This window comes from Saimiri boliviensis, chromosome 8 (genome assembly GCF_048565385.1).
Source record: "Saimiri boliviensis isolate mSaiBol1 chromosome 8, mSaiBol1.pri, whole genome shotgun sequence".
NCBI classification, from domain to species: Eukaryota; Metazoa; Chordata; class Mammalia; order Primates; family Cebidae; genus Saimiri; species Saimiri boliviensis.
Genome location: NC_133456.1, coordinates 25,463,169 through 25,482,048, shown reverse-complemented (window position 1 = coordinate 25,482,048; position 18,880 = coordinate 25,463,169). Strand labels below are relative to the sequence as shown.

At 42.2% G+C, this 18,880-nt stretch overlaps 1 protein-coding gene across 3 annotated transcripts in view; it reads right to left on the bottom strand.

Moving 5' to 3' along the window:
* Nucleotides 1-18,316: 18,316 nt before the first annotated feature.
* The window catches only part of TXNRD3 (thioredoxin reductase 3), a 37,765-nt gene continuing 37,201 nt past the window's right edge, over nucleotides 18,317-18,880 (bottom strand). For all 3 annotated transcript variants that reach the window (XM_039477628.2, XM_074404182.1, XM_074404181.1), the window contains exon 16: nucleotides 18,317-18,794. In XM_039477628.2, the coding sequence (XP_039333562.1) occupies nucleotides 18,732-18,794 (63 nt within the window). In that variant the 3' untranslated portion in view covers nucleotides 18,317-18,731. The remainder of the gene's footprint in view (nucleotides 18,795-18,880) is intronic.

The following is an 18,880-nucleotide window of genomic DNA, read 5'->3' as shown; positions in this document are numbered from 1 at the left end:
CAAACACAGAAGCAGGTATCTCCCTTTCCTAACCCTCTAAAGATGAGCAGCCCAAGTTGGTGGGACTGTGCCCAGTGAGGTCATTCAGTAGCCCTGGTCCTTCCTTGCAGTTCACCTCTCCCTAAGTACATGGTCCTGAGTTCTGGCTTCATCTCCAGAGCAAAGGAACCGAGGCAGGAAGCTTCCCTTTTAAGAACTTGAAGTAGAAGCTGCAACATCACATCTTGAACCTAGTCACATGGTTGGCAGCCATGCTAGCTGCAAAGGAACATTGGACATGTGGTCTGCAGCCACTGTATGCCCAGCAGAGACTTTCCTCCTAAAATAAAGTAGAAAATGGCTTCAGCAGGAACTGGCAGGAAGCTCTTCTAAAGCGATGAGGGGCCTGTTCTCTAAGCAGATTGGTCTTTGGTTTACCAACAGGCCAGTGGCTACAGGGTCCCACCAGTGCTGGTGCTACCTGTCCAGCAGAGCAGAGCGTGCCCAGACATAGAGCAGAAGCTGGTTACGGACAGGCCCCTACTGCTCTGGGTCCGTGCAGCCAGGCTGGTTGGGGGCCCATACCCTGAAGCACACGAGCTGGGTGCTCCCAGCTGTCTGCACCCTCTGGCAGGGTGGGTGTGGGCCCTGAGCCCTGCTCTGCTCCTGCAGCTCATGCCCTGCCTAGTCCCATCACGTTTGGATACCAAGTACAGGCATCTCCCTTCTCAGTGCCCAACCCCACTGCCACCCCATGGTCACACAGGAGGCCACCATAGCTGTGTGCCCTGCCAGGCCCTTCCCCAGCAAGCTGAGAAAATAGCCCCTCCTGGGGTGAGGGGAGCTGGAACGTTTACCTTACGGCCCAAGGGGCCGGGGTGTGAGCCAGGCAGGAATTGGACAGTCTTGCTACATGAAGCACAGCAGCACAGCCTGCCCTGCAGAGGGCACCAGGGGTGGCCAGAGAGCAGGAGAGTGGAGGTCAAGGCTGGAGTCCTGCTAACAAGTCCCAGAGGTCATCTCCAGGGACACAAAGCAGGTGGAGGACGGTTGGTGGGGGGGTGTCTGCAGGAGCAAAGAGAATCTCCAGCACAACTGCCTTGCTTCAGAAATGACTTCTGACTTCAGCTCAACAGAAGCAGGTGCATGGCGTGCTGTCTGTCCCCTGCCCCGCCACACGCCGGGGCAGGCGCTCTCTGCTGCTCACCAAAACCAAAGGCCAGGCCCTCTGCACCTACTGTCTCAGGCCGTGCCTGCCAACACCCTCCTGCTCGCTGGCCAGTGGCGACAGTCCCATCCTTCTCAGGGGAGTGTTATTCTCAAATGGGATGTATGGGTGTTTCGAACTCAGAACTTGCATTTCACTGCTTGTATCTGGTGCATTATTTTATACACGTAATGTGTACATGTGGTCTAAAGAGACAAGAATCCCTAAGAGGATCACACAAAATACCTCTGCTCTCTGAACAACCTTCCCCTTCCCCCAGGTCCCTTCCCCAGTAGCAGTGATGTTTGTCTGATTTGGTGTTTCTCATTGCTAAGACACTGGGTGTAGCTGCCCTGGCTTCTTCCATATGAGAGATCATCCACTGATACCTGCTGTGGGAGATGAAGACTCAGCTGTTACAAACCAACCTCCGTGCCCTATCTCATCCCCTAAAGCAGTTCCAGGAGAACTTCTGGTTAAATCAGTGTTGATCACTTACATTGCATGCCTGGGCAAACCTCACCCTTTCTAATGGCTGGCTCTGCCTTACCCTCCACTTCCCCAGGGCCAGGATCCGTTTCTTGCTGCCCAGGCTCTCCAGCAAGACCTTATGCCTTCTCCTGGCTGGAGGGTACAGAACTGGCTGGCAGTGCCCTGGAGATCTTCATTAGTCTCTTGATTTCTTCCAGGGGGCTGGGGATCTCCATCCAAAAACCTTGTCTTCCATATTCCAGAGAGGACACCTCCGCAGCGGTGCGGGAGCAAGAACAGGGGCCTGGGGGTGGGGTGGGACTGCCTCTCCACAGCCAGCCCCATGCCCCATCGCACCCTAACAGGCTCCGATGGCATCTGTCATTTCAGCTTTCAGCTCTGGCTGCCCAAGCCTCCTCTCACTCAGGTCCCTTGTCCAGCTCTGACTTCCAGAGGTCAGCTGCTGCAGTCTCCTGTCCTCACATCCTTCTGGGATGTGCTTTTGTGCTGCTGCAATCTGAGTGGACTTTTGGTAGACAGTAGTATTAAGTTCGTTTTTGATCTACCTTCTTAACCCAGTGGCCCACTTTATCTTATATATATTTTCTTCTGTGCCATTATGATTATAAGTCCTTTCTGATTAAGGTAGTAAGACTGGTTTCCTTTTTCAGTAGTTGTAAACCAAAAAGTATCTGAGACAGGTCCAATCAATTTAGAAGTTTACTTGGCCAAGGTTAAGGACACATCTGGGAGACAGGTCTGTGCCTTTCTCCAAATGTTATTTTAAGGGCTTCAATATTTAAAGGGGAAAAGTCAGCAGGAGGGGACAAAGGGAAGGTCTCAATACTGAATCCACATGTTGCAAGAGAAAAGGAGCAGATAGGGGAATGGTCAATTATGTGTTCATCTGGTGCTCACTATAAGATAAGGTGAATATAGAGTGAAGATCTTTAACCTTATATCTGTCACTATCTGCTTAGGAACAGAAGAAAAGGCAGCTTCTTGCAGGATGCAGCTTTCACCTTAATTTTTTCCTTGCAGTAGAGTGAATTGGGATCCCAAGCTTTTATTTTCCTTTGTAAGCCAAAAATAAAATTCTAAGGCCCCCCCCAACCATTTGAATGTACCCTTCCTCTCTACCAGGGCATTTCAAAGTTAACCAGAAAGGCTGGTTTAGGCCATGATGGGAAGGGAGCATTGGCCATGCTTCATCATACCATCCTTCCTGTGAGCAGCGGTGGCAACAGGAAGGTCCACATGGGTTTGCAGCAAACTCAGTTCTTGCCTCCTCAGAAAGAAGAATGCAGCCGAGGGGCATAAGGCAAAGGGAGAGATGGAGGCCAGTTTGGAGCAGGAGTGAAAGTTTAGTAAAAGGTTTATATACTTTTTATAAAGGTTTAGAGCGGGAATGACAGGAAGTAAAGTACACTTGGAAGAGGGTAAGCAGGCGACTTGAGCAATCAAATGCATGGTTTTACCACTGATTTGGGGCTTATGTATTGGTGGGCTCTGGGAGGTTGCATCCCTTCTCCCCTGATTCTTCCCTTGGGGCGGGCTGGCTGCATGCGCAGTGGATGTCTGCCCGAACTTGGGAGGGGCCACAGGTGTGATGTGTTTAACTGAAACGGTGCACATGCTCACTTGAGGCGTTCTTCCCTCACCTGTCAAGTATTTAAACTCCACCGTTTTGCCTCTTAGTGCACATGCCCACTCGCCCAACTCCTGAGACCTTAGAGGGAAGTTGCTGATCACTAGCCTCAGATTGTATCTATCTATTGGAAGACTGCCTTTTCCTGGCACTGGCTGCAACCAATTACAATTTTAGAGAGACAGTTTAACAACTGCCTGACCTTCACCTGGTGGTGGCCTGACATTCCCTAAGGGGGCCCTCTCCTGCCATGCTCATGTCTAACTACTTACCTATAACATTCCCTTTTGGATTTCAGGAAAAGCTGACCAGCCTTAACATCAACGCAGACCTTAAGTGTGACAAGAAACATGTATAGTCTATTCTCTCTGAAGCCTGCTACCTGGAGGCTTCATCTGCATGTAAAAATTTTGGTCTCCACAATCCCTTATCATCATAAACCAGATATTCCTTTCTACTGATCCCAGGTCTTTAGATAATAACTCTTTCAAACAATTACCCATCAGAAATTTTTTAAATCTACCTATAATCTGGAATCCCCTCTGTACATCTTACATGTTTTCAGTTGATGTCTCATGTCTCCCTAAAATATGTAAAACTAGACTGTGTCCCGACCACCTGGGGCACATGTTCTCAGGATCTCATGAGCCATTGGTCACCCATAATTGGCTCAGAATAAATCACTTCAAATATTTTACACTTTGACTCTTTTCATTGACACCTTACACATAGTAATATTAAGTTTCCATTTAAAATACATGTATTTAAGTACGTATTTATAAAATGTGAGTTGATTTATAAAAATATTACCAGGTAAACAGCATAGGTGAAAAGTGACTGGAAGAAATCAAGAGTGACAGAAGTCTGGGAAACACAGCACTTAAGGAATTTTAAAGTTCCTTAGAATTTCTGAAATTTAATGACTTTGTAACTATTAAGTAAAGAGAGATACCTCAATCTCCAAATTTGTTTAATCCGAAAACCCACATGATCATCTTAGTAGACTCAGAAAAGCTTTCGACAAAATCCAACGCTCTTTTAGATGATAAAAACTCTCAGTAAACAAGGAATAGAAAGGAACGTCCTCAACTCAACAAAGGGTGTCTGTGAAAATTCCACAGCAAATAGAACATCCAGTGACAGAAGACTGAATGTCTTCCCTGGGATTGGGAGGAAGGCAAGGGTGTCTGTTCTGGCCACTTCCACTCAATATTACACTGGAGGTTCCAGCTCATGCATCCAGGCAGAAGGAAACAATCGTGTCCACATTGGAAAGGAAGGAGTACAATTATCTTTATTTGCAGATGACAGGATCCAGTATATAGAAAATTCTAAAGAATTCATTAGAAAAAGTACTAGAACTAATAAAACTAGTTTGGCAAGACTGCAAGATGTAAGATTAATATACAAAAATCAAGCGTACTTCTATATACTAGCAATGAGCAATCCAAAAATGAAATTAAGAAAATTTCAATCACAAAAGCATCAAAAAGAACAAAATATTTGAGCCTAAGTTTAACAAAAGAAGTATAAGACTTGTACCCGGAAAACTACAATATATTGCTGAGAAAACTTCTAAAAGCTCTGCAAAAATGGGGAGACATTCCATGTTCACACATACTGAAATTTCATCAAGATACTCTCAAAGTGATCTATATATTCAAGATAACCCCTATCAAAATTCCAGAACTGATGAGCTGATCCTAAAATTTATATGAAAATACAAAGAATCTAAAATAGCCCAAAAAATCCTGGAAATAGGATTCACACTTCCCACTTTCAAAATGTAATACAAGGTTACAGTAATGAAGACAGATAGTGTGTTACTGGCATAAGAACCACCAATGGAACAGAATTAAGATTCCTTCTGGACTTACATTTATGACCAACTGATTTTTGACATGGGTGGTGTGCAATTAAATGTGGAAAAGGCAATCTTTCAAGGGTACTCTGTCCAATGGTACTGGAGACAATAAAATATATGCAGACAAAAAAAAAAAAACAACTTAAAAGTTTAGCTCACAACATACACAAAAATTACCAAAAATAGATCATAGACTGAAATATAAGAGCTAAAACTATAAAACTTCTAGAAAAAAAATGAGAAAACCTTTATGATTTTGCATTAGGCAGGGGCACATACCACAGGGTCTCACTATATTTCCCAGGCTGGTCTCCAAGACCTGGGATCAAGCTATCCTCCTGTCTTGGCCTCCCAAAGCACTGGGATTACAGCCCTTCCTGTATTTCTTGCAAGAAAATTGAAAACAGAAACATATAGGTTTCTGTAGTGTCTTTACCCACAGGCACAACTGCTTAAAGAAACCAGACAGCCCTGTGTTGCCAGAGTTTCAAGTCCCTTCCCTGAATACCAGAGAAAAATGAGAAGGCAGAAACCCGTGCAGTCCAGAGCAGGGACCTGACTGAGGCATCCTGATGCTGAAGTCCCCGCCCCTAAAGGAAGACAAGGCCATCAGGTGTCCCATCCCTGTGAAGCCTGAGCCCCACCCTGTGCAGGCATCCCGGCCTCGCCCTTGCAACTCTACAGCATCTGCCCGCCTGGGGAGAAGCTGCTGTTGGGCAGAGCTCCACTTTCCACTTCCCAGCAGTGAGTCCTGATATCTGACTGCCTTGCCAGTTGGCCAAGGGAGGGTAGGAAAGGGATAAAGTTACTGGTGGCACGTTCACAGCAGCCTTTGTAACAGCCAAACAGTAGAAACAGACCAGTCCACCAAGTGCTGCACGGGCAAATCCAGTGTGCTATTCAGTACTCCTCCTACTGAAATGCTACTCAGCCACATAAAGGAACTCAGCACTGATCCACGCTCCAATGTGCATAATCCTTGAGGACACTTTGCTCAGTGAAAAAGCCAGATGCATAAAATCAACACACTTTGTGACTGCGTTTGTATGAAATGTCCAGAATAGGCAAACCTTTATAGACACAAAATAGACAACTAGCCTCCTGGGGCTGGGGTGGGAACAGGGATCGGCCAGCAAGGGGCACAGGGTTTCCAGGGGATGACAGAAACGTTCCATTTGGACTGTGGTTGACTCACACACTGAGAACAAGGAGATTTTATAGTATATAAATTACACCTCAATAAATTTGCTAACATTTTTATTCAATCAAAAATATCAGCTGGGATATACATTTCCCTTTGCCTAGATTCAAAGGGTCACAAAGCAGGGGCAGCCACGTGCAGGTGCCTGGGCTGAAGAGGAAGGCTGGGCACTCCACATCTGCAGAGGAAACCATATACCAGCTCTGTTAAAATCCTGTATTAAAGCCACGCACACTCACTGGAGAGTACATTATGTTGAGACACCCTAGTGTGCCACCCTAAGGGGCACAGCATCCTAGTCGGATAGGGAAGCATGAGGCCTGGAGTCAGAAAAGCTCCAAGGAGACCCACTCTGTGGCCACCTGCTCTGGGCCGCTCCTCGCCTCCCTAGCACCCCAGCTCCTCTGTAAGAAGAGCACAGGCAGCTGGGAGGGACAAAGGAGACAGCACAGGCCAGATGCTGGGTGCTGGACCTGGAGCTCAGTGCCACTCAGGGACCCATGGGCGAAGGGCTGGGCTGAGGAGAGGGCAGGAAGACAGGGAGGAGGAGCAGTTAGCAAGGGACGTTTCACATCTCACTTTCCAGCTGTTCATACGCACCCACAATAGTAGTGATTATGCTGTTATGGTGGCTTTTCCACTTACCACTGGAACATGTCCCTTTCTGCTGTTATTAAATGTTGCCCACAAACACTGATGCGTCTAGCTGGGGGAGGCTTCTTGTTAGCCCCTCCCAGAGCAGGGGCTACAGTTCCCAGGGCAGGAGGACCCTGTTCTGCATTAACCACACATCACTGCCATTGTGTGCCCAGCAGCTATTCTCCTAGGGTTAGTTTTTCTGGTATTTTACCATAAAACATATGGACTAGTGTGAGCCCTTCTGCTATTTCCCATGATAAGAAAATGCAAGCTCTGCCCTCCACAGTAAGGGATGGGAGGGCTAACCAGGCCCCTGGGGTCGGCTGCCCACTGAACAGCTTGAAGCCCAGCACTCAGGGTGTTAGTGACTCTCACTGCCGGGGCTTCTCAGAAAAGGTGACAGGACTCAGTGGTGAGGGGATGGCCACTCACACACAGCTGCAAACCAAAGGGCTAGGACTCTGCTATGAAACCCAGGGCTCTGTAAGAGCAATTTATGTGAAACATATTTCTGGCAACTAACATTTGCTGAATGGAGGAAGTCACAGGAAATCCCCAATCCTGCCTTACTGAGACAAACAATCTGCTTAAGTGACAAAGTGATTGTTTGTTTTAAACCCACCAGAGAGCTGAGAGTACAAACAAAAGCAAAAGCAAAAACAAAAACAAGGCAGACTAAAATAAATCCCAGAAAGCGACAAGCCTGCTCAGAAGGAGGCCAGAAGCTGCTTTCTTCCAGGTAAAGTGCTGGAGGTGGAGGAGCCCACTGTGGATGGGGAAGAGAAAACGGCCACACTCACAGCAGGCAACACAGGAGTAGGTGTGTAATTTGAAGCCCAGGAGCCCCAGCCAGGGACAGGTCGTCACCCACTCACCCTGGTTCTCCACCCACACACAGGGCAAACCAGAACTGAGAGGTATCCCTCCAATGCAGTGAAGGCTGGAGGCATGCCACATGGTGAAAGAGGACCTCAGAGGCAGCACTGGAGAGCAACAAGAATGCCTGAGCAGTTCCCAGGGCCCAGGGCTGTCATTAAGGCAGAGAAAGGTCTCCTATGGTCAGATGCAGGGTACAGGCTGGAAAGCATGAAGATGACTGGAGTCTTTCCAGTGCTGAGATCCTAAGTCCTATTGATGGGTCAGTCCTGATCACACCTTCAAGACGTGAGGTTTATGGAGAAGAGTCTGACTAGAACTGCAAAAAAAGCCCAGCCCAGCTTGGCTACATTTGGATGGACTGAGCCACCCACACCAACATGTGGGCAGAAAAGGAAAAACACTCTTTTCTGGGGGTAAATGTTATTTTTTCAGCCTCTACTTCAGGCAGTGAAAATCACTAACACCCTGAGCTCTGGGCTTCACGCTGTTCAATAGGCAGCCAACCCCGGGACGCTGGATGGCTCTCCTCTACCTTACCTGCGGAGGGCAGAGCCTGCATTTTCTTCAGCCTGTCCTTTCATACATAATGCTGAATGTGCAAACTTAGGAGACATGAAAAAAAAAAAAAAAAAAAAAAAAGAACATCTAACCCATCAAGAAGAGATAACTGTTCAATAAAAGAAGACAGGGATGACCAAGGTGTTGGGAACAGACAGGGGCTATAGAACTCAGATAAACATGTTAAATAGTCTAAAGGAACAGGTAGATGTTATGCAAGAATAGAGGGGGAATTTGAGTAGGTAAATGAAAATATTACAAAGAACATACAGAAATGCTAGAAATGAAACATACAATTCATAAATGAAGAATTCACTTAGTAGTTTTAACATAAGATTAGATGTAGCCAAAGAAATAAATCAGTGAACCTGAAGACAGGCCAATATATCCAAACTGAATTATAATTATCCAAAAAGAAATATGAAGAGGAAGATACTGAAAATCTGAGATAAGTAGAATGGTAAGAAGTTTAACACATCTGCAACTGGAATTCTAGGAGAGACAGTATGGAGAGAAGAAACATTTGAAGAGGTAACAGCTGAGAATTTTCCAAAATTGGCATAAGACATCAACCTACAAATCCAAAAGCTCAGTAAAGCTCAAGCAGGATGAGTACAAAGAAAAATATCTATAGGTACATAAGAGCCAAACTGCTGAAAATTAAAAATAATGAAAACTCTTAAGAGCAGGCAGAGAATGTGAAAAAGATACATTATGTAAGAGGAAAACAATAAGGGTGACAGCTGATGTCTCATCAGTAACAACAGAAGAAGAAGATGAAGGAACTGTATCCTTAAGGTGCTGAAAGCGGGGAAAAGTCAAAATAGACTTCTCTATCCAGCAGAAATAGCCTTCAAAAATGAAATAAAGGCATTTACGGATAGACAAAGCTGAGGAAATCAGTCTCTATCAGACCTGTGAGAAATGTTAAAACAAGTTCTTCCGGCTGAAGCCCCAAATGGATAAAACTTAGTTGAGGTGTTTTCATTTGTTTCTTGAGGATTTTTTTTTTCCCACTTAAAACATAAATGAAAAATGAAAAATAGCTTAACTTCCTAGAAATCAAAATATGAAAATATGGGTCCTAGCATTGAGCCAAAAGATATGTCTGGCCATGAGGGGAGTGGCTAGGTGGCCCAGAGAGCCATGCAGAGGGCAGCAGGGAAGCAATATGAGGCCTGAGAGTTCCAGGAGAAGCAGACAGATACAACAGCAACCTGCAGCATTAAGTGACTCGAAAGTAGATGGGGCAAACCTCTATTCTCCCAATAAGCCAAAGGTGCATTCTGGGACATCTGTCCAAGCCGGGGAGTGACTCGAATCCTGGCTCTTTGTATTGACGATCACGACCAGAACAGACAGCAGAGAAGTTATGCCTGAGGGCTTTTTCTGAACAGCTGTAAAACCCACAGCATGGTCTTTGATCACTCTGAGACTTCCATCAGTAGAAGAAATGCTAAGTAAGGATAAGTCTCTGCCTTTAAATATGTATGCCTTTCAAACTTAGTGTTTATTTTTTACGGCAATTTTAATGAACAAAACATGGCAGACAAATTAAACCTCTCCAAAAATGGTACAATGTTCTGATCACATGCAATATAAACTGAGTCCTACCTATGAATTTATTAACATTATTTCCTGCTGCCTTGATAAAGTGGAAAAAGAATCAACAGGCTGAGGTGTGAAACATGACTCCACAAGAGGGCCACTTTCCTTGTGGACATAGTTTCCTCATCTGTATTTTGCAGTGTTGTTGAGATGGTTAGATGTATGTATAAACCAAGCATGACTCCAGCTTACCGCAGAATTCAATATTCATTCCCTTCCCTGTAAATGACAAAAATAATCTGTACAGTTGACTGTTTACCTGCACCTGGTATTCCCAGTCAATTACAAACTCTTTGAGGGTGAAGACCATACATAATTTCCTATGCAGCACTGAGCCTTGTGAGGATTTTATAAGGTGGTATATGTGACTTCTTTAAGCTATAAGTCAGTGAGTTCATTTAACACCATTGACAGCCTTAGCTAGTCCCATGCTGTGGTGTTAGGAAATCACCCTTGTTTATTCAGCCATTGTTGGGACACAAGACACAAATACAATATATCATTATTTTACTCTATACTTCATAATTTTTGTATGTTATCTAATAAATCTTTGTCTACACTAAGATCATGAAGGTTTCTCCTATGTTTTCTTCTAGAAGTTAAAAACATAACTTGGAAACATTGGGGACTTGGTTCCAGACCACCACAATAAAGTAAATATCACAATAAAGGGAGTCACATGATTTTTTTTGGTTTCTCAATGCATATAAAAGTGATGTTTATACTATACTGTAGTGTATTTAGTGTTATATCTAAAAAACAATGTACATAATTAAAAATACTTTCTTGCTAAATAATGCTAATAATCATCTGAGACTTCAGCAAGTCACAATCTTTTTGCTGATGGAGGGTCTTACCTACCTCCATGTTGATGGCTGCTGACTGATAGGGTGGTGGCTGCTAAAGACTGGGGTGGCTGTGGCAATTTCTTGAAACAAGACAATGAAAGTTGTCACATCGACTGACTCACAAAAGGTTTCTCTGTAGCATGTGATGCTGTTTCATAGCATTTTACCCATAGTAGAACTTCTTTCAAAATTGGCGTCAATCCTCTCAAACTCTGCTGCTGCTTTATCAACTAAGTTTATAATCCTATTCTAAGTCCTGCTATTATTTAAAAAATGTTCAAAGCATCTTCACCACAAGTAGATTCTATCTCAAGAAACCACATTATTTGTTCATGTGTAAGAAGCAATTCTTCCTTCATTCAGAATTGATCATGAGATTGCAGCAATTCAGTCACATCTTCAGGCTCCACTTCTAATTCTAGTTCTCTTGCTGTTTCTACCATATCTGCAGTGACTTCCTCCACTCAAGTGTTGAATCCTTCTGAGTCATTCGTGAGGACTGGAATCAACTTCTTCTAAACTCCTGTTAATGTTTACTCTGATTTCCTCCCATGAATCACAAATGTTCTTAATGGTGTCAGAATGGTGAATCTTTTTCAGAAAGCTTTCAATATACTTTGCCCAGATTCATCAGAGAGATCACTATCTATGGGAGCTATAACCTTATTAAATGTGTTTCTGAAATAGTAAGACTTGAAATTCAAAATTACTCCTTGATCCATGGGATCCATGGATGTTGTGTTAGCAGACCTGAAAACCCAACATTCATCTCCTTGTACATCTCCAGGAGAGCTTTTGGGTGGCCAGGTGCATTGTCAATGAGCAGTAATGTTTTTTTTTTTTTTTTTTTTTTTTTTGAGACAGAGTCTCACTCTGTCACCCAGGTTGGAGTGCAGTGGCATGATCTTGGCTTACTGCAACCTGTGCCTCCCAGGTTCAAGTAATTCTCCTGCCTCAACCTCCTGAGTAGCTGGGACTATAGGTGCCCACAACCACGCCCAGCTAATTTTTGTATTTTTAGTAGAGACAGAGTTTCACCATGTTGGCCAGGCTGGTCTCAAACTCCTGTTCTCAGATGATCCACCCACCTTGGCATCCCAAAATGTGGAAACTACAGGTGTGAGCCACTGCCTCAATGACCAGTAATATTTTGAAAGCAGTCTTTTCTCCTGAGCAGTAGGGCTCAACAGTGGACTTGAAATAATGTTGTAAACAGATGTGCTGTCAGCCGGGCTTTATTATTATATTTATAGAGTAGTGGCAAAGTATATTTAGCATAATTTTTAAGGGCCCTAGGATTTTCAGAATGGTAAATGAGCACTGACTTCAACTTAAAGTCACCAGCTGTATTAACAAGAGTCAACCTGTCCCTTTGAAGCTCTGAAGCCAGGCATCAGCTTCTCCTCTCTTGCTGTGAAAGTCCTCGATGGCATCTTCTCTCAATATAAGACTGTTTTGTCTACATTGAAAATCCACTGTTTACTGCCTTCATTAATAATCTTGGCTAGATCTTCCGGATAACTTGTTGCAGCTTCTCCATCAGCACTTGCTGCTTCACCTTGCACTTTTATGTTACGGAGACAGCCTCTTTACTTAAACCTTATGAACCAACCTCTGTTGGCTTAAAATCTTTCTTCTGCAGCTTCCTCACCTTTCTTAGTCTTCATAGAATTAAAGAGTTTGGGCCTTGCTCTAGATTAGGCTTGGTTTGAGGGAATGTTGTGGCTGGCTTGATATTCCATCCGGACCACTAAAACTTTCTCCATATTGTCAATAAGGTTATTTCACTTACAGTGAACCATTCACATGTTCACTTGTGTAGCATTTTTAACTTCCTTCACAAACTTTTCCTTTGTATTCACAATTTGGCTATCTCTTTGGCACAAGAGGCCTAGCTCCCAGCCTATCTCAGCTTTTGACATGCCTTCCTTACTAAGCCTAATCATTTCTAGCTTTGATTTAAAGTGAGAGATATAGAACTCTTCCTCTCCTTTCACTTGGAACACTTAGAGGCCACCGTAGGGTTAATAACTGGCCTAATTTCAATATGGCTGTGTCTCAGAAAATAGGAAGCCCTGAGGAGATGAGGAGACACAGAAGAATGGCTGCTTGGTGCAGCCTGAAACTCTGAATGGCAAGGACAGGGAACTCTAGTTGAAGCCCTTCTACTATAGACTTGAGTAATGGGAAAACGGCCTCCTGGCTCAGAGAGAGTGGGAGAAATTCTGTTGTGTTTTTGTTTTTCTTTTTTCTTTTCTCTGCTCATGCTCAGCTCCCAAGCAATTCCATGGCAATGAGATTGGTAGCAACAATGTCAGGGGCCTAAAACTCTGAAGGGAACCTTATCTCTGGAATATAGGACAACGCTGTTTTTTCCTCTCTCTGTCCTCCTGCTAGTGGGCCCTTGATGTACAGAGCTGCATAAAGTGTGTGGAAGAAAGAGGTGAATAAAATCCTAGCTTTGGGGCTAGAAAAACAAAAAAAGGGAGTCCCAGGGAACTAGAAAATATTAGTGAGATTACAGACAGGATGGAACTTGGGAATGCAACCCCACAAAGTTGTTTATAAATCACTAATTTCACTCAAAGCTACACACTTATGAATATGACCCTAAACAGCACACTACAGGCTTTGAGAACTGAATTGTGGGATATTTCAAGTTACAGAGAGAACACTGGGTGGCAGGACACTTTGAAAATGGAACTGATACTGAAACAAATCCCACACAAAGCTAACAGGAACTTGCAGCTTGAACCCAATCAGGTCAATTGCCTGGTAAAACAAAAATGTTAACCTTTGCTATAAGATTTAAACAAGACCAAGAGACATAATATCCAAAAAGTCTGGAATATAATACAAAACAACAGCATATGAAAAACCAAGACAATCTCCATTTGTATAAGAAAGGACAATCAATATACACTAGCACTGAGATGATACAGATGTGAAATTAATTGATGAAAATATAAAAATGGTTCTTCTTTTTATTGCATTTTAGGTTTTGGGGTACAACAATCTTGCATGTTCATCACATGTACCCCAAAACATAAAAATGGTTCTTTTAAAAATGCCCTTACCAGTAATAGAAAATATTCCTGAAATGAAGAAAATAATAGAAAGGCTCAGGAAAAAAACAAGATATAAATAACAAAATGGAAAATTTAGAACTGAAAAATGCAATAACCAGTATTTTAAAAAGCATCAGACTCAATAGCAGAATAGAAATGACAATTAAAAAGTCTATGAACTTGAAGACAGATCAATAGAAATTATCCAATCTAAACAACTGGAAGGAAAAAACTTAAACTTAATTGAATCTCAGGGAACTGTGGGACAATAATGTCTAGCCTTTGTATCATCAGAGTCCCAGAATAAAAGAAAGGGTACAGGTATAAAAATACATTTGAAGAACAAATGGCTGAAAATATCCCAATTTTGACACAGACATAAATCTAAGGATCCAAGAAACTCAGTGAACCCTAAACAGGATAAACTCAAAGAAATCTATATCTAAACACATCATGATAAAACTGCTACAAATAAAAGACAGAGTCTTGAAAGCCACCAGAGAAAAGCAACACTTACTTATAAAGGGAAAATTCAAATTACAGCAGATTTCTCATTAGAAGCCATGAAAGCCAAAAGGAAGTGGGACCACATTTTATAACTGCTTAAAGAAAATTGGCCAGGCACAGTGGCTTACCCCTGTAATCCCAGCACTTTGGGAGGCCAAGGCAGGTGGATTACCTGAGGTCAGGAGTTCAAGACCAGCCTGGCCAATGTGGTGAAACATTGTCTCTACGAAAAATTTAAAAATTAGCCAGGCGTGGTAACATGCACCCATAGTCTCAGCTGCTCAGGAGGCTGAGGCAGGAGAATCGCTTGAAGCTGGGAGGCAGGGGTTGCAGTAAACTGAGATGGTGCCACTGCATTCTACCCTGGGTGACAGAGTAAGATTTGGTCTCAAAAAAATAATAATTAACTCAGATTTCTACAAACATGCTGGGAATTTTTCACTGGGGTTGCATGGAATCCAAAAATCAATTTGAGGAGAAAGAAACATCTTAATAATATAGACTCTTTCAATCCATAAATATGGTATATCTATTTATTTCGTTCTAAAATTTCTCAGCAGAAATTCAAACCATCATCAGAGATTATTACAAACAACTCTATGCACATAAACTAGTAAACCTGGAAGAAATGGATAAGTTCCTGGACACTTGCAACCTCCCAAGCCTAAACCAGGAAGAAGTTGAAACCCTGAATAGACCAATAACAAGGGCAGAAGTTGAGGCAGCAATTAAGAGCCTACCACCCAAAAAACGCTCAGGTCCAGATGGGTTCACAGCCAAATTCTACCAGACATACAAAGAGGAGCTGGTACCATTCCTTCTGAAACTATTCCAAATAATCCAAAAAGAGGGAATCCTTCCCAAATCATTTTATGAGACCAACATCATGCTGATACCAAAACCCAGCAGAGACTCAACAAGAAAAGAAAACTTCAGGCCAATATCCATGATGAACATAGATGCAAAAATCTTTTCAATAAAATTTCTCAGCAATGTTTTATAGTTTGTCATATAAAGATCTTGTACATATTTTGTTTAAAGGATCCCTAAGTATTTTATATTTATATGCTGTTGTACATGATATTGTAATCCTATTTTCAATTCAATATGATTTGTTGTTAGTTCTTAGATATACAATTGATTTTATGTATTAACTTTGTATTCTTCAACTTTTATATTCATTTGGAAGTTCTAGTAGTTATTTCTAGCAGATTTCTTAGGATTTTCTATGTACACAATCAAGTCATCAAATAAGGACATTTAGGTCTCCCTTTCAAATTTGTGTGCTTTTAATTTTATTCCCTGTACCACTTAACTGACTAGGACCTCCCTTACAATGTTAAACAAAGAATGATAAAAGTCAGCATCCTTGCCTGTGCTCAGTCATCTTAGTTCATTAAGGATAACGTTAGTTATACTTTTTCTGTAGACATCATTTATTTGTTTGAGAATGTTTCCTTCTAGTCCTAGTTAGCTTAGACTTTATATCATAAATGCAAACTTGAGAATAAGAGATAAACATAGTAAAAAAATAAAAAAACATTTTGTCTTCTAAATCTATCAAGGTGCTATATTGCTTTCTTCCTTTTATTTCTAATATTATTTCATTGTACTCCTGGGATATAAACTTCATCATGATGTATTAGCCATTGTATAATTTGTTGATTGTCTCTTCCTCTTCTACTTTTTTCCTCTCCTGGCATAAATACGGTACGTATATATTGGTGAGAGGAATTTTACCTGGAAGATAAAACTAGTATGCGTCTAATAACATAAAGATGTATATAGATCTGGAAGGAAAAATTGATACCCTCCATTATACTTATTTCAGTAATTTATTAGGTCAAACACACACAAAAAAATAAAGGTATATTTTTGAATAGCAGAATTAACAAGCTCAACTCATAAAGATTACACCCAATATGAAAACATACTCATTTCAAGCATGCATGGAATATTTATGGAGTTTGCCTTGTGCTAGGCCATAAAGGCTAGGCTTAAGAAATTTCAAAAGGCTAGTATCGTATAGGCATGGGCAAGAGGATTTCAACTGTGGGACTAACTAGGAACGCAAAGACCATAAACTCCATATAACATGATGGAAAGTAGAGGGAGGAGTTGGTGTGAGGGAAGTGAGAGGTTAGTGGGAGAATAAGCTGAAGAGTTGGTAGAACCAGGAGCTACTTCACAGGAAGCAGGGAGCTATAGGAAGATCCTAGGCCTTAAAGAATGATAAACTTGGGAATGCCTGGTCTCTTGACTTACTAGATGTGTGATAGAATAAATTGCTTAACTTTTTCTGTTCTTCATGTATTAAGTATGGACAGTATTGCCTGTCTCACAGACTTAATAAGAATTGAGCAACATTTATTAAGTTGTTAATGTAGCACACTGGATGGAGAATCTTGGCTTCTGTGATGATAACTAGGGTCCCATTAAGGAAATCTCTTGCAGACACTCAGCAGTACAGCCAGTAGGCAGGCAGACAGGAGGAAGGTGGACAAATTGCTGCTCTTGCAGACTTTCAATATGGAAGGCAACTTCCCAGTTGGCTCCCAGGTTGGATCTCTACCAATGGGAAATCACACCTTTGTGTAGTCCCAACCTTGTTACACCAGGGGTGGTCTGTGTGGCCAGTAGCATATGACAGCGTTCTTGGTTTTGCTTCATTTGGGATTCTGAAAAAGCTGGCTCTGTGTATATGTGGCACTAAGCAATATAATAAAATTATTTAAAATATATTGCACCAAGTTATTTAAATCAAATCTGTTGAAAGCATTATTCACACCCTCTCCATATTGCTTCTAATCTTTATAATCCTTTTATCCCCTGCAATTCAGCTCAAATATGGTGACTTTCATTAAACTCTGTTCAATTACCCTACCCCTGCCCCACAGTCAATAGAAATTAATAACATCTCCCTCTGCTTCCTGCTGCACTGTTTCTGCTGCACTGTTTCTGCCACATGGATAGCAATTACCACACCATACCTTACCTTTTAGACACATTTGTATTTTTTTCACCCAAATAAAAAAGCCATTCCCATAACTAGGTCCTACATCAGTTTTCTCTGGGTTCCCAGCCCCACTCTCCTGCTGCTCCCCTCCCTGCCTCCAGAGAGTTTAGCAAAATGCTTGTCTACAAACAGTGTCCCTAATTGTTGGCTTAACACTTGTCTTTTAAGACAAATGGCTAGAAATTCCGACTCCAGCCTATCCAGTTTTAAGCTAAACACCTAGTGTGGCTCATAAGAACAAGTGGCCTAAAAGGGTCTTGCACTGGCTACTGTGTTGTATAATCAAGAAAATAGAGGTTTTCCATAAGTACCTTGGATAGGCCTCCATCTTCAAGGACCTCTGAGATGCTGACATGTTTGTAAATTCCAATGCAACCACTTAATATTACTTATATTCATTTATGGAACTTGACCATTATTAAATAGGCTGTGATGGAATTATTTCACAGTTTTAAATTAGATTTCACATAATATAGTATTAAAAACTTTTGGAAATATTATTAACATCAGTGTGAAAGAGAAATTCAAGTACTTTTATCTTACATGAGATATTTTGCTCAGTGTAGAGATATTAATTAGGGGAGAATAGCTTCGAGGTTATCACCACCAAGTAATAAGTGTGAGGGTGAAGCATGAGTCAGGGTTTTGACAGTAGGTTAAATGTGACTCAAAAAAGAAAAGAGATGACTAAACCTACACAATGTGTACAGCTTCCTGCTAATGCAGACGGTCCTCTAAACACAGCTACCCAAATGTATCCCACAGACACTGTTCACTAGCAAGCATGTGTGACTTCTAGGCCCACATGCTAGAAAACCACCACTTTATAGTTTCATAACTGAAAATATATTTTCATAGAAACAACAAAGCAAAGGGGATAACCAGCGACCAGAAAAGCTAACTTAGGTGAATGGTGCAACTCAAAGGTCTTTCCGAGGAAAGCTCAGTCCTCGCTTGCGAGAATCAGCCTTGGCTCACCTCATAACGGGGCTTCGAGTTAAGGCGTCAAGGAAGCAGTACCACTGCTTCTCGCAGTCAGCGAGACCACAAGGCAGATGCCTGCTGCTGTCCTGTCTCCTTGTCTACTTTCTCATCTCAGTGTCATAAGAGAGCCCTGTACTAGTCCCTGAGTAACAGAGCAGCTGTCATGAGCACAGGCTCATTTTATCTGAGAACATTCTTGTCTTTGAGAGAAATGAGAATATGACAAAGAAAACTAAACAGCAGCAGGCCTAGCCTCAGCAGCCTTTCTGAGTGATGTCTAGTCCCGAGGATTTTGTGATTTCCAAAGTCGTGAACACCTGTTCAAGAGGAAGAAAACAAATACATATTTAGAAGTTAGCAGTGTTAAGAAAACACATTCTGAATATTATATTTATGCAATTCT